This window comes from Oncorhynchus masou, chromosome 16 (assembly GCF_036934945.1).
Source record: "Oncorhynchus masou masou isolate Uvic2021 chromosome 16, UVic_Omas_1.1, whole genome shotgun sequence".
In the NCBI taxonomy this organism is placed as follows: domain Eukaryota; kingdom Metazoa; phylum Chordata; class Actinopteri; order Salmoniformes; family Salmonidae; genus Oncorhynchus; species Oncorhynchus masou.
Genome location: NC_088227.1, coordinates 13,777,820 through 13,793,544, shown reverse-complemented (window position 1 = coordinate 13,793,544; position 15,725 = coordinate 13,777,820). Strand labels below are relative to the sequence as shown.

Below are 15,725 nucleotides of genomic sequence, written 5' to 3'. Positions count from 1 at the left end.
TCAACCCCAAAACCAAGTGTCAAGGTTATTACAAACTTTATATTCATTGTGTCTTTTAATGTAATCGCAGGCATGACATGTGTGTTCAGCCCAGAAATGTGACCTCTTGACATTGAAATGTCTGCGCCACTCAAAATACCGCAGATACATTTGTTCATTTGTATGTAACAGTGTGAGTTGGTTAGCCAGCTCTTTGGGAGAGAGGAAATCATCCACATGTATGAAGGCATCTCCAGGCACAAAGTTCTCATAGTTCTGCCTAGGTGGCCCAAGAGCAATTGGCACAGAACCAGCAGCTAGTGGGTTGTACAGCTTTTCAGTGATGTAATCTTTGTGAATCGAGTTCTCAAACGAAAGATAGAATTTACAACTGGATATTGTGTCCAGGAAGTCTTGATCATTGACGTGTTCTCCAAAGGCTTTTCCATAGGTGTGTATCTCGATGTGTTTGTGCAATTCATTGAAGTACCTCGCTCTGGCATGGTCAGGGTTCCAGTTACTCACAATCCAGCAGACCAATTTAGTTTTAATTGGCAATACGAAAGCTTTCCCCTCCTTTTGGCTGAATACAACTGACCCATAAGGCACTTCAATATCTGCATCTTGCCTGTAATTCAAAGTCAAATTGAAAATATTCCCAAGACCTGGGTTTTTATAAGTATGTGACGGGGACTCTAGATTCATCCACACCCACTTTTGGAAAGGTGGGCGCTGCAATGGTGGTAGATTTGATAAATCACTTTTTATGTCTCGATGGTGAATGATGACCCCACTTGACTTATTGTATAGGTCTCGGTCAGCTGTTAAAAAACAGCCTTCAATATTGAACAGGGTGCTGCAAGTGTCTAGATCATAGGACTGACCAAAAGGCCACATCCATAATAGAATTATAGTCTTATTATGAGCCTTATTTTCTTCTTCTTCCTTCTGAATTGGTAGTGTTGATGATTCAATGGGCTTTGCAAGCCAGTTACCTGACGGTTTAAAATACATGAGGAAAACAGTCACAAAACAGCCTATTGCAATGATTGCAGTCAGAAGTAGGCGCAGTAAGCCGTTAAGAGTTGCAGTTGCCATTTTTGTCCTGTAAAAAAAATATATATAGTGTAATTAGTTTGTTTCAAAACAATGTTGATGGCCTGGTTCAATAATGAAACAAACAATGGAGTAATGTACTGGTTGGGTTCAGTGCATATATTTTCTCAGGTGATATGGATTGTTTATCTTCTAGCCTTTTATAATCATAAAAACATGACACTATTTTAATCACAGATGTCCAACATAGAAACAGGTTTACATATTTTATTTACTTATGCAAGATCACAATCAATGCATAGCCTAAGATTCTGAAATAAGTAGCCTGAAGGTTTCACCCGTCAGTAGCCTATTAGAATGAGACTCTATTTATATAGTAGCTTCAGCATCCTATGCCTATGCTTTGAAGAAAGTACGAGTGCATTTAATAGATGTACACTATTGCACACATGTATATGCTGGGAATGCTGTTTTAGATAAATAAAAAATAAAACAATGCCATGTAACCTAGCCTAGTGGTCTTGTGAGTAGAAACAGGGGGGCATGCAACTCCACCTATATGCAGACGTTAAGTTTTGCTTTAGAAAATAGCCTAGACATGGCCAATAACAATATTAGCATCATACTGTAGGACCTGCCTTCACCTGGCACAAACCTAAAACAGGTATACTTTCAAAATGTCGATGAACAGTGCAAATACGCTACAAAGCGATTGCTCAATTAACATCAACGGCCAACAATTAACGCATTAAACTATATAAAGACAACTTGCATAAACATGAGCGTTTATAATAAACAAGGAAAATAGGTGCTACCTACCCTCGAAACGGAAGAAAGCAAATGACCAGAGATGCGAAACCTGTGAGCTGTGAATTTGAGCCACGCCCACGAGTCAGATCACAATGCGGGTGAGCAGAACAGGGCCATGTTGTCGAAACAGACAAACATTTCTAAATAAATGACTTGATTAGGCTGCCGGAAATGACATAGTCATAGGTCAACATCATGAGTGATCTACCATTGTGTGCAGAAAATTAGGCCCCAGCCCTTTTGTGTGGGGGAAAAAAGGGATGGAATGTACAAGCACAGGCCTATTATTAGCCTTCTTCATTCATTTACATTAATACATTTATCAACTGAAGTGAATTCGCTTTTAATTTGGGTATCTATCTGGTTCATCCAGGTCAGGAGAAACAACATGTTGACTGGCATGGCTCATGTAGGCCTTATATATAAACCACACTGGTGGTGAGTAGAAAGAAAGTTGGCAGTTATCCCCAAAAATACAACATTTCTCTAATTTCCTATATGATTACAAGACCCTGGCGTTTGTTCAGTTACATGTAACTAAAGCATAGGCTTAATGTTTCAAGCGATTAGTGATGGCATAGTCATAGGTTAGCAAGAGTAGCCTAGGCCTAAAATGAACAATTAGTCAGTGTGGCGAAATGGGGGGGGACACGACTTCACAGGCCTAATTCATCTTACCAATAGAATACCACAGTATGAGTCTTAAAATACCTATAAAAACTAGAGATCAAAGAAGGGAATGGTTCCAATCATTTTTTCCCACAATACATTTTTCCCACTTAAAATAAGGGCTGTGTTTTGTGTAGGCTTCCCTGGTGTGACATTTTTATGTGTAAATCTCTCTCGGACAAGGTGACTTTAATTAATATAGTTGCCTGTATTTACCCCCCAACAACTGAAACGCTAATTAGCTGCTAATGTGGCTATCATAGAGAAAAATAACTACAAAGTTCTACAGCTCGAGGGCAGCAGTGTAGCCTAGTGGTTAGAGCGTTGGACTAGTAACTGGAAGGTTCAGAGTTCAAACCCCCAAGCTGACAACAAAATCTGTTGTTCTGCCCCTGAACAGGCAGTTAACCCACTGTTCCCAGGCCGTAATTGAAAATAAGAATTTGTTCTTAACTGACTTGCCTGGTTAAATAAAGGTAAAATAAAAACAAATGCCATTGTGATCTGGACAAGACTGCCCAAATGGAGGCAAAAGTAATCATCTCTTTCAGCAAAGCTGCCTGCTAGAGATGATGTGCAGGAGCTCGCAGAGATGTGTAGTCTTGCATAATGTCTACTTTGATGTTAATCAGCATTCCAAGCCTACAGGAAACACAGCCCTTATTTTAAGTGTTTCTAAAATCCCCTATGGGGAAAAATGAATGGTGGAAAAACAATTGGAACCATTTCCCTGTTTGACCACAAGGTATTATGTATGACACCTCTACTCAGAGGCTCTATTCATATGTTTCAACTGAAGTGAATTCACACTTGTTGATTTATTTCAGCTTGTGTGTCATTGCATACTTTTAACTTCGGTGTCTGGTTCCTTCAGGAGAAACCGCAAATGCCTGCAAGACTTGAATCAACTCAAACTCATGTTAGAGAATATTCTGTATTCAGAATACAGAAAAGCTAGCGCCTGCACAGCTTGGTCCATACAGCAACTGGGACCCCTCTTCTTGTGAGCCTCTGTAGCAATGGGGTATGTTGCCCAATCCTTTTTCTTTTGTTTAGCAGGGCTTCTGCTGTGTAACACATCCCACTGGGCACATAAGTCAATTTAACGTCTATTCCACGTCGGTTCAAGGTAAATTCATAAAAAGTATGTGGAAACAGCATTGAGTCAACCAGTGTGTGCCCAGTGGGATGTCCCCAGTTTTATAGACACAAAATCTCTGACAATAATAGATGTAATAATTATGAAAATGAATTGGGCAACTAATAGAAAGTAACCAACCGGTCATTTTGCAGTTGGTCCTTTTGCAGTGGTGGAAAAAGTATCCAATTGTCATACTTGAGTAAAAGTAAAGATACCGTAATAGAAAATGACTCAAGTAAAAGTCACCCAGTAAAATTCTAGTTGAGTAAAACAATTTAAAATATTTGGTTTAAAATATACTTGAGTATTAAAAGTAAACGTATAAATCATTTCAAATTCCTTATAAAGTAAACCAGACCACGCCATTTTCTTGTGTTTTTTAAATTTATTTACGGATAGCCAGGGTCATGCTCCAACACCTAGGCATCATTTACAAACAAAGCATGTGTGTTTAGTGAGTCTGCCAGATCAGAGGCAGTAGGGATGACCAGGGATGTTCTGTTGATAAGTGCAGGAATTGGACCATTACCCTGTCCTACTAAGCATTCAAAATGCAACGAGTACTTTTGAGTTTCAGGGAAAATGTATGGAGTAAAAAGTACATTATTTTCTTTAGGAATGTAGTGAAGTAAAAGTAGTCAAAAATATAAATAGTAAAGTACAGATACCCCCCCCCCCCCCCCCCCCCAAAAAAAACTGCTTAAGTACTACTTTAAAGTATTTTTACTTAACTACTTCACACCACTGTCCTTTTGAAGGTAGGAATTTGAGAGAAAAAATATCCACAGGGAAGAATTAAACAAATAGATTTCTATCACCTGGCACATGCGAAAAACCATGTAAATAAATGCAAGACTTTAGTTAGTAAATCATGATATTCACCTACAGTCAGAGACCCTAGTTTTGAAGTCATTTTAATAATGCTCTCCTGTGGATATTATGTCTCAAACTTTCAAAGGCGTATGGACGAAATCAGCGGACGACAGGTAGAGTTCTGTGACCCAGGGTTTCCCAAACTCAGTCATGCCCCCCTCCCATGTTTTGTTTTTTTGCACTACAGTGATGATTCAAATAACACACTCATCATTACGCTTTGATTATTTGAATCAGCTGTGTAGTAAAAATACAAAATGGGGGAGTCCCTGGACCAAGTTTGAGAAACCCAGCTGTGACCCACTTAAAGCCTTTTTACATTTCCAGACCCGTTAAAATGAATGAAAATGTTTTTTTTGTGTGTAGACCCAATCCAGTATGAATGTATGACCCAAAAGGAATATGCTGCAAATGCATCCTGCTAGTGTGTCCAGATCCACCGTTCAGAAAACACTGAGTGGCCTAGTCTTCAGACTCTTGAAGTCCACCTCTATAAAGACCTTAAGGTAATGAATTGCTGTGACTTATAGCACATTCCCCAGGATCTTAGCCTCTCTGTGTAACAATTACTTCTCTCTACCAAGAGCGTCATTTTACTCCTATTTTAGATTAATGTGTAGTTTCCAAGTACATACTCTGGAGGGCAGTAAAAGACAACTAATGGTTTTTCATTGACGACTGCAGCTGGCTTGAGGTAGCATGAACCCAGTCACACCACTATCACAGCACTGTCAGGGCAGTCAGTTTAAGATCTGAACAGGAAGTCAGTAAGTCTAATTTGTCTGGGCTAGCAAGTACAGGTATGTTTAGACTCACATACATATAATCTCTGTTTTACCCATGTAATAGTGTCCCTGTGTTGGGAGCCAATTATGCACTGCAAAAAGTGAAATCTAAGCAAGTCTAAGTTATATTGAGTGATAATTCACTTAAAATTAGTGTTCTTTTCTTGTTTTTTTCTTACCAAGCTAAATTATAGAATGTCATTGGAAAATGATTTTGCATATTTTAACCTATAAAAAAACTTAATGAAAATATTTCTTATTTCAATATCTTTTAAGATATTTTACCTTAATCATCATAGTAAGGCAAAATATCTTAAAATATCATGAAATAAGATAAATGACTCGCATTAAGTATTTTTTAGGTTAAAATAAACAAAATGATCTGCCACTGACGTTAGATAATTTAGCTTGGGGTAAGAAAAAACAAGAAAGAAACACACATTTTAAGTGAATTATCACTCAATATAAAATAGGCTTGCTTAGATTTCACTTTTTGTAGTGTAGTCTTATTTTACGGATATGGACCAAAGGATAGTTTTCATTTCTGCAAAAGCCCCCTTAGAGATAAGCATGGCTTTCTCATTTGAGAGGATTTCAATGGAATGGGAATGCAGTGCTCTATATAGCAGCCGCAGGAAAATGCCTCTGTCCTTGTAGCCCCCCTCTCTCTCCCCCCCCCTCACTCGCCTTTCTGCTCTCCCTGATTAACCTGTGGGCCCTGCTGTGTCCAGTGTCAGCCTGCTCCATCCTCAGTGTCAGCCTGCTCCATCCTCAGTGTCAGCCTGCTCCATCCTCAGTGTCAGCCTGCTCCATCCTCAGTGTCAGCCTGCTCCATCCTCAGTGTCAGCCTGCTCCATCCTCAGTGTCAGCCTGCTCCATCCTCAGTGTCAGCCTGCTCCATCCTCAGTGTCAGCCTGCTCCATCCTCAGTGTCAGCCTGCTCCATCCTCAGTGTCAGCCTGCTCCATCCATTGGTGCCTGCAAAGAGACTTGAAGAACTCTTAAAGGTTGACTCAGTGATATGCCGTAGATGCAGAACATAAACAGCACAGTGGGTCAATTTCCACAACAACTTAGTGTGGAAGTGCGAGGCTACACCTCTCCACTGTTTGGGCCCCTGGCTACCACGCTGATTCAGCTTGAAGTGTATCATGCACATATGCAGATACTGTGTGTGACCATGTGAGAGCTAATTATTGCATCTCCCCGGCCGTTTTAGAGAAAATCAAACCCAAACGTATCATGGGCAAATTGTGCCTGGCTGACTGATCTACAAATAATAATGGGTAGTTATTTATGATGCAAGGTTCTTTGTAGTTCAGTCAGTCCAGTCAGTCGGCAGTCACCTGCATGATCGGCTGCAATGTCAAACAGCCCATTGTATATGGTGATACATTTAGCTGCTGCCCGTACACCGTGACGGATTTCATTATGACGTATTTCATTATGACATACTTCATCTTCACGCAATCTCATTCCGCTACTGGACGGAGAGTGTGTGGTTTCACAAACGCAAGACAAGATGGAGAGCCTAGTCTCTCGTCAGAGATCGCATTTATTTTGCGAGATTGCAAAATATAACCATTTCATTCAAGACAGGAGACACGTATTGTTTAAGGTGATAAAATGTTTTGTTTGGTACTTTTTCCTCAACTTGTTTCTCTAACTTTCTAGCTCGTCAAGCTAGCTTACAGAGCAGCTAACGTAAACTCACCCCATTCCGTACAAATGTGCGTCACCGCAACATTCAAACGAGGCTACAAAGAAAAGTAAGCGTTGATCGACATGGCAATGGCTCTATAGTATATTTTTTTTAAATGGCCCTCTGTTACATCTTGTCATGTCGTAATGTACAGCATGCATAAAGCAACTATTTCTGTCTTACAAATCTCTCTCCACCAGGTGTAGCACTACTATCATCCTTTAATAACAAGAAATGGACAGTGACGGGGGTAAGGGGGGGATACCTAGTCATTTTTTTCATCATCACCACTGCCGCTGTTTACTTCTAAGATCACTTTAGCACCTCCCTAAAAACCCGATTCAAATTCGACAAACCTTCAAATAGGTATGTAATGACACATTATATAAACTCTTTAGTGTTTTATTTATATTTTAGAGGCGATAAAGTGATAAGTTGGACAGATCGAGTGAAAAAAAGCAATTTTCCCACACAACATCTCTCCTTCTCACTATCAGTTTCGCTTCCCCACCCGCCATTTTTTTTAAAGACCCGACGGGGCTAATTGCCTGCTTGAATTATGCAGAAACGGACAGCGTTTAGGTCATGTAATTGATTCTGTTGGAAAGGGGAGAAATTTACAATGGTATTGACATTACAGTTGATCTGGAAGTATTACGTTTTTGAGGTGCTAAAATAAGGGCAATTGTACGGACCAAGGCAATGTACGAGTTTACTTGAGTTTACGTTAGCTAGCTAAAAGCTAGGTTAGGTTGAAAATACTGAAGCTAGCGACCTCCACCTAATAATGATAAAAAAAACAAATGTCATTACCATCACAATTAACTAAAATGGCAGGCAACAGTCATATAATATAATTGGCCTAACGGCCAATGTGTATTATTTAACATTACTATTAAAATAGTACTCATAAGAATGGGTAATTGTTTACAAATTACTAGCTATCCCATAAAGCAGTCACCAAAACGTATTTTATTATTGTTCCGTGGTTTGCTAACTTCCTGTTCTATTGATGGACTCTGGCTGCACCATAGACTGTAAAAAGAATGGACAAAGCCACTGATGACATCAACCTATTGTTTCCTATGTGAAGTCTCAGTGGTGCATTTGAAGATCAGGATTTGTTGTTTTGGCGTGTTGCAATCTTGCTTCATGGCGGAGTTTTTGGGAACATTGCATGTGCAGTTTGAGCTGCTCTGGGAAATGATGTGCAGGCTAGCTCAGTGCTGCCCGCTATCATTGAGTATATCAAGTTGAAGGCCAACAGGGGTACTGCAAGCTGCACATTTCCTTTATAACTTCTTCTGTGTGGGATTTTAAAATAATTGGTTCAAGAACATCTGGTGACGCAGAAGCAAGTATTGGCACCAGAAGATCATCAATCTCCCATTGACTAAAATCCTGCTTTCTGAAAACATTGCCTACAGTACCCTAGTTGGCCTTGGACTTGAAATCCTCAGTGGGAGGGGGCAGTTGTTCTCCTCTGGACTGCACTAAAGACAATTCAGAGTTTGGAAAAATTCAAAGTGTGTGGCATCCGTTTCGCAACAAAACCTTCAACAACAAGAGGAGCGCTGCTATACCACTCCGTTGTGGACAGTCCCCATTGAAATGAATGACGTCTGCCGCAACTCAACAGACTGCTCAGATGTAATGTGAATGAGGCTTTTAAGTACTTATATGTTGTCCCGACTGTGCTGATAATGGACGTAAAGTTCCTTCTTCCACATGTTGCTTACAACCTGAATTTAAAATGGATTAAATTGAGATCACCACACTGTGTGTGCGTGGACCATTTCAGTTTGTCGGTGATATGTTCAATTACCTTAGCTTTCTTGGGAACAGGAACAACAGTGGCCATCTTGAAGCATGTGGGGACTGGGATAGGGATTGATTATGTCCGTAAACACACCAGTCAGCTGGTCTGCACATTCTCTGAGGATTAGGCTAGGGATGCCGTCTGGGCCAGCAGACAAGCGAGGGTTAACACGTTGAAATGTTTTACTCACGTCGGCCATGGAGAAGGAGAGCCCACAGTCTTTGGTTGCGGGCCGTGTCGGTAGCACTGAATTGTCCTCAAAGCGCGCAAAGAAATTGTTTAACTTGTCCAGGAGCAAGACGTTGATGTCCGCGACTGGGCTGGTTTTCTTTTTGTAATTCGTGATTGTCTGTAGACCCTGCCACATATGTCTCGTGTTTGAGCCGTTGAATTGCAACTCCACTTTGTCTCTATACTGACACTTGCTTGTTTGATTGCCTTACGGAGGGAATAACTACACTGTTTTGTATTCGGCCGTGTTTCCAGTGACCTTGGCATGATTAAATGCTGTGGTACGTGCTTTCAGTTTTGCACGAATGCTGCCATCAATCCATGGTTTCTGGTTAGGGAAGGTTTTAATATTCAGTGAGTACATCTCTTATACACTTCCTCATAAACTCACTCACCGAGTAAGCGTATCCGTCAATGTTATTGTCTGAGGCTACCTGGAACATATTCCAGTCCACGTGATCGAAGCATTCTTGAAGCGTGGAATCTGGTTGGTCAGACCAGCGTTGGATAGACCTAAGCATGCGTGCTTCCTGTTTTAGTCATTGTCAGATTTGCCAAAAGGAGGGCTGGGGAGGCCTTGTTTGCATTGCGGAAGCTAGAATATCAGTGGTCGAGTGTGTTACTCGCTTGTGTACTGCAATCAATATGCTGATAGAATTTAGGTAACCTTGTTCTCAGATTAGCTTTGTTAAAATCCCCAGCTACAATAAATGCAGCCTCAGGCTATATAGTTTCCAGTTTGCATATAGCGCAGTGAAGTTCCCTGATGGCATTCTTGGTATCTGCTTGCGGGGGGATATACACGGCTGTGACGATAACCGAGGAGAGTCCTCTTGTGAGATAATCCAGTCTGCATTTGATTGTGAGGTATTCTAGGTCAGGTGAACAAAAGGACTTGAGTTCTTGTATGTTGTTACAATTACACCATGAGTCATTAATCACCCCCGTCCTTCTTACCAGAGAGATGTTTGTTCCTGTTGGCATGATGCACTGAAAATCCCGTAGGCAGTACAGACTCCGACAGCATGTACCCAGCTAGCCATGTCTCCGTGAAACAGAGTATGTTACAATCTCTTTGGAAAGCAACTCTTGCAACTCTTAAATTTTGTCGACTTTGTTAACTAGGGACTGGACATTAGCGAGTAATGTACTCGGATGTGGTGGGTGGTGTGCGCGTATCCGAAGCCTCACTAGAAGGCAGCTCCGGCACCCTCTCCTCCGACGTTGTTGTTTTCGGCCGGAGTCTGGAATCAGTTCAAATGCCCTGTGAGGTGCAGACATATAATCCACTTTGTCATATTTCTGGTTGTATTGCTGGTTGTGCTGGCAAGTTGACGTCTCTCGGAAATCCAATAGTTCTTCCCGGATGGATGTAATAACACTTAAGGTTTTCTGCGCCAACAATGTAAGAAATAATACATTAAAAAAACTAAATACAGCACAGTTTCTTAAGGACTTGAACCAAAGCTGCCATCTCTATTGGTGCCAGCTTGGGGGTAGAAGCTGTTAAAGAGCTTTTTGGACCTAGACTTGGAGCTCTGATACCGTTTGCCGTGTGGTAGTCTATGACATGGGTGACTGGAGTATTTGACAATTTTTTCAACCTTCCTCTGACACCGCCTGGTATTTAGGTCCTGGATGGCAGGAAGCATTGGCCCCAGTGATGGGCTGTATGCGCTACCCTCTGTAGCGCCTTATGGTCAGATACTGAGCAGTTGCCATACCAGGCGGTGATGCAACCAGTCAGGATGTTCTTGATGGTCCAGCATTTTAACTGTTTGAGGATCTGGGGACCCATGCCAAGTTGTTTCAGTCTCCTGAGGGGGGAAAAGGTGTTGTCTTCACGACTGTCTTGGTGTGTTTGGACCATGATAGTTTGTTGGCGATGTGGACACCTAGGAACTTGAAACTCTCGACCCGCTACACTTCAGGTCTTTGACCTTCTCCCTATAGGCTGTCTCATTGTCAGTGATCAGGCCTACCACTGTTGTGTCATCAGCTAACTTTATTTTTTTAATTCACCTTTATTTAACCAGGTAGGATAGTTGAGAACACGTTCTGATGATGGTATTGGAGTCGTTTTTGACCACGTAGTCATGGGTGAATGGAGAGTACTAGAGGGGACAAAGCACGCACCCCTGAGGGGAACTGGTGCTGAGGATCAGCGTAGCAGATGTGTTGTTGCCGATCCTTACCACCTGGGTGTGGCCCGTCAGGAAGTCCAGGATCCAGTTGCAGAGGGAGGTGTTTAGTCCCAGAGTCCTTAGTTTAGTGATGAGCTTTGCGGCCACTATGGTGTTGAACGCTGAGCTGTAGTCAATGAACATCATTCTCACATAGATGTTCTTTTTGTCCAGGTGAGAATGTTTGAATACTTATGTGAATGAGATATTTCTGTATGTAATTTTCAATACATTTCCAGAAATGTCCAAAAACATGTTTTTATTCCATTTTGAATAAAAATTCTTTCTGAAGGCACCGTATAAGATTTACAAAAGCAAAGTACATGGTTGTTTCTCCCACCATAGAATGGAGCTCTGTGCATTACACAAACAACTAGTGAACCTCACCCGCATTCCATCTAATCGCCAGTATATATTGCGATTGGAAGGTGCAGGCTAAAGTGGCCAATTTAGATAGGGGCTGCAGGTGGCTATGTCTTCTTTGTGTAAGACCAAACGCTCATACTGTGTGTTTAGAATAAAATAGGACTGGCCTTAAAGGAAAACCATTCTGTCTTTGTAATTCATGTTCTTTCTTTCACACAGTATTATAGAATTATTTTGTGGGGGCACACTACCACCTTCTGCAAAGTGATATGTATGGAGATGTATTTTGGGGAATTCAGTAGATGGACATTATACTCTATTTAGTACACACAGTATAACCCTATTCCAACAAATGTGAGAGATCACATTCTCTACCTTTAATGTCAAATGTAATAGAATTCCAAAAATAGACTCACAAACGTGTTTGAACATTTGTGGCACTGATCACCTAATCAGACCAACAGTTTTCAGTTGTGCTAGCATAATTGCAAAAGGTTTTCTAATGATCAATTAGCCTTTTATAATGATACACTTGGATTAGCTGACACAACGTGTCATTGGAACACAGGAGTGATGGTTGCTGATAATGGGCCTCTGTCGATATTCCATAAATAAATCAGACGTTTCCAGCTACAATAGTCATTTACAACATTAACAATGTCTACACTGTGTTTCTGATCAATTTGATGTTATTTTAAATGGACAAAAAAATATGCTTGTCTTTCAAAAACAAGGACATTTCTAAGTAACTCCAAACTTTTGATCGGCAGATGTTACCATCTCAATAGGTAAAACACGACTATAGTAAGTGTCTATTAGGTGCCACATAAAGTAACAGAGTTGACCGTAACAGTGTTGACGATTTCATCTTAACTCAGCCATTAATCACCTTGACAGGAGGAATGGACACTTGTTGTGTGCAACAGGCATTGGCATTTGAATGCAAGCTTTAAAATAAAAATAAATAAAGTTAAATCCCAAAACACTTCTAGCCTGTCTATGGGTAACAGGTTTGACGTGTTTTGCTCAACCTGCTCAGTTTTTCACCAGAAAAGGGCCAAAAAGAGTAGACCCAGCTCCCCTACTTTCACACTGATTTGACTATTAGATGTTCTATGTTGCTTTTTGGGGGAAAAAAAAAAAGTTTCACCATGACAGTTCTGTTCACGTAACAGGGTGTTTTTTTTTCAAATGGGGTGACAGACCCAGCACTTAAATTAATCACTAGGGCTTTACAAGGATGGTGAAACTTGGATACATTTTGGGATTAAGATCTTCCTAGAAGTGACACAGGGTTGATTTATTTATTTGTTATTTTACCAGGTAAGTTGACTGAGAACACGTTCTCATTTACAGCAACAACCTGGGGAATAGTTACAGGGGAGAGGGGGATGAATGAGCCAATTGTAAACTGGGGATTCTTAGGTGACGGTGATGGTCAGATTGGGAATTTAGCCAGGACACCGGGGTTAACACCCCTACTCTTACAATAAGTGCCATGGGATCTTTAATGACCTCAGAGAGCCAGGACACCCATTTAACATCCCACCCAAAAGACTACACCCTTCACAGGGCAGTGTCCTGGCGCATTGGGCTATTTTTTTAGACCAGAGGAAAGAGTGCCTCCTACTGGCCCTCCAACACCACTTCCAGCAGCATCTGATCTCCCATCCAGGGACTGACCAGGACCAACCATGCTTAGCTTCAGAAGCAAACCAGCAGTGATATGCAGGGTGGTATGTTGCTGGCCTTGATGGCAGGCAATGTCAAAATGATACATTTCAGCACATTAGCAAATTTTTATTCATAAAAAAAATGGATTTATTGAATTCTCCATATATTAAAGAGCACTTAATTTAATATAAAAGGCTTATAAAATGCAATATTGGTGCACAATTTCTATTTAAAATATCAGAGACGCAAAAGGCACTCTTTGTGGAACGACCCACCAACATCCTGGAAGACAGGGAACAATAAACCTGTTTGTTTGCACCACTCCTGAAGCTGTATGTTGATCTTAATGAGATGATACTGTTTAAAGACACGTTGCTCAAACTTTCACAAAAGAGCAGAAAATGTGGTCAAGAGTTTCCTTTGCGATCTTTTGTGTCAACCTTCTGTCAAGTGTGTCAAGACCAGCAAAGTGGTTTGTCAGTGATAAGATACATCAGAGCACTTCTAAAGCTGTGAGTTTGAATGCTTAATAAACCAAACATATGTTCAATAAGCCGTCCCCCACCAAAGGAGGGACAAGAGTTCAATCTAAATCTAAACTTCAAAGGCACCATCTCTTCTCTTATGATAGCTTCCCTTTCAACAAATTAGGTCAAGTTTCCTCAGCAATTTTAGAAATTAGGAGACTGCCTCTTTGAAATGTAATCACGTTGAGCAGCATGAGTAAACACACTGCAGACAGTCTTCTATTTCTTCAAGCAATTGAACTTTCGTTATGGTCACGAATAATTATTCTAAATGTGTATAGCTTTGATGCAGCGGCACAAGCACAATATGCTTGTTAGGATAAATATTTGTTGTCTGAAATAGTAATACACTTGTAACGATGGTTGGAATTCAATTGTAACACATTGTGCTCCACATTCCACACACACACACAAAAAAACATGGCGATGGACAGTGATAGCGCTGAGTTGGAGGAGATGAGTCTCATGGGACAGGGCACAAGCTGTGGCCAAAGACCAACTTCAGTGGCAGAAGATTAATGCAGCCGTAGGTCCCTCAACGAGCAAAGAAGACGTACAAGGAAGTAACATTCTACATTCTTCTGCAATGCAGTTTCAACCGAGCTGTTGCTATACCATATCATGTCAACAGAGGTGTCAACTGGGTTATGGTCCGTTGACCAGGGCCCAGTCTGACCCACTAGGACTGAGACAGGGGTTGCAGAGAAAGGTGATTCCACACAACCTGTCAAAGGTGTTGACACCCTCTTGGTGATCTTCCGATTTCTTGAAAGGGAACGAGTGAATATTTTTGTTATGGCTTCTCTGTTGTACTGGGTGGAATGTAGGAGGAAGATGAGTTGTTCAGGACAAGCAACCATTTACTGCAGTGAAACCTCCCACAGAGAAGAAGCTCTCCAATAATTATGCAAAGATATTGTGATCACTTAACACCCCCACTTGGTTACGGTGGGAAAGTTGTTATAAAATGTCTTCATTTGTGTGCTTTCTTGTGTAACATCGGAAGCATGTTCATAGGGCATGTTGTACAGTGCGTTTCAGAATTGTAGTCTTAACAGCTTGCTATAAATGGCCTCAGTACACTGTTTATCCCTCTTATTGTGCTGAGTTAGTGACATGTATAATCCATGTATAACCTGTTTGTGGTTTATGGCATAAAATTACATGTGCTAAATGTGTATTGTCTCCTTGTCGTCAAAGACACTCATCCATAATGTTTTACCTTGACGTTGAGACTCATTTCCCGATATGGCAAAAGCAATGAGGCCATTTGTACAAATATTAGTTCAACACTTCGGATTTTTTAATTGATAACGGTGTATTCCTTAGCTGGAGTGTAATAATAATAAGCACTACTCTTCTCTAAGCATAATGGTCTCAGGTGTACTCTCCATGCGGTCCCCAACCGGAGGGAAGAAGGAACAATGCCAATGTGCTCACTTGACATTTGGATCTCTAACAGGTAGAATGGAATAATGCTGAAAGGAACAATTCTGCTTGTCCAAACTACCATTTGTAACGATGAGAAACATCTAATAGCCTGTCCGTTGTTAAGCAGAGAAGGAAATGAAACATGAGAAAGACAGGAAAACAGTGGAGTAGTGCAACTGTGAGAGCACAAGAAGGACCTTCACAGTAGTGTGTCTCTGGGTTGCTCTCTTTGATTCAGCACTGCTCTTACATCATATGGGCACTATTCATTCAGGCCTGAATGCATGTTGGAATTCGTTGCATGTTTTCAGGTTTGGTCTGAGTTTCCTAAGTGAATGCAAAAGGCCTTGTTGTCTGAGTGAATGCAGGTCATCGTTGCATGTTCTGGTTATGAATACATGAGTTAACATGAATTTCTGTCTCCTCTAAATATGACTTTCAAAAACATCTCGCTTAACAAGTATTACAGTGCAGAAGGGT

At 40.9% G+C, this 15,725-nt stretch overlaps 1 protein-coding gene across 1 annotated transcript; it reads right to left on the bottom strand.

Annotated features, from left to right (window-relative positions):
• On the bottom strand, positions 1 to 1,078 carry LOC135557495 (4-galactosyl-N-acetylglucosaminide 3-alpha-L-fucosyltransferase 9-like). The gene has a single exon (XM_064990793.1). The coding sequence runs from the start codon at positions 1,075 to 1,077 to the stop codon at positions 1 to 3; it is 1,077 nt and encodes a 358-aa protein (XP_064846865.1). The 5' UTR covers position 1,078.
• Between the last annotated feature and the right edge of the window lie 14,647 nt (positions 1,079 to 15,725).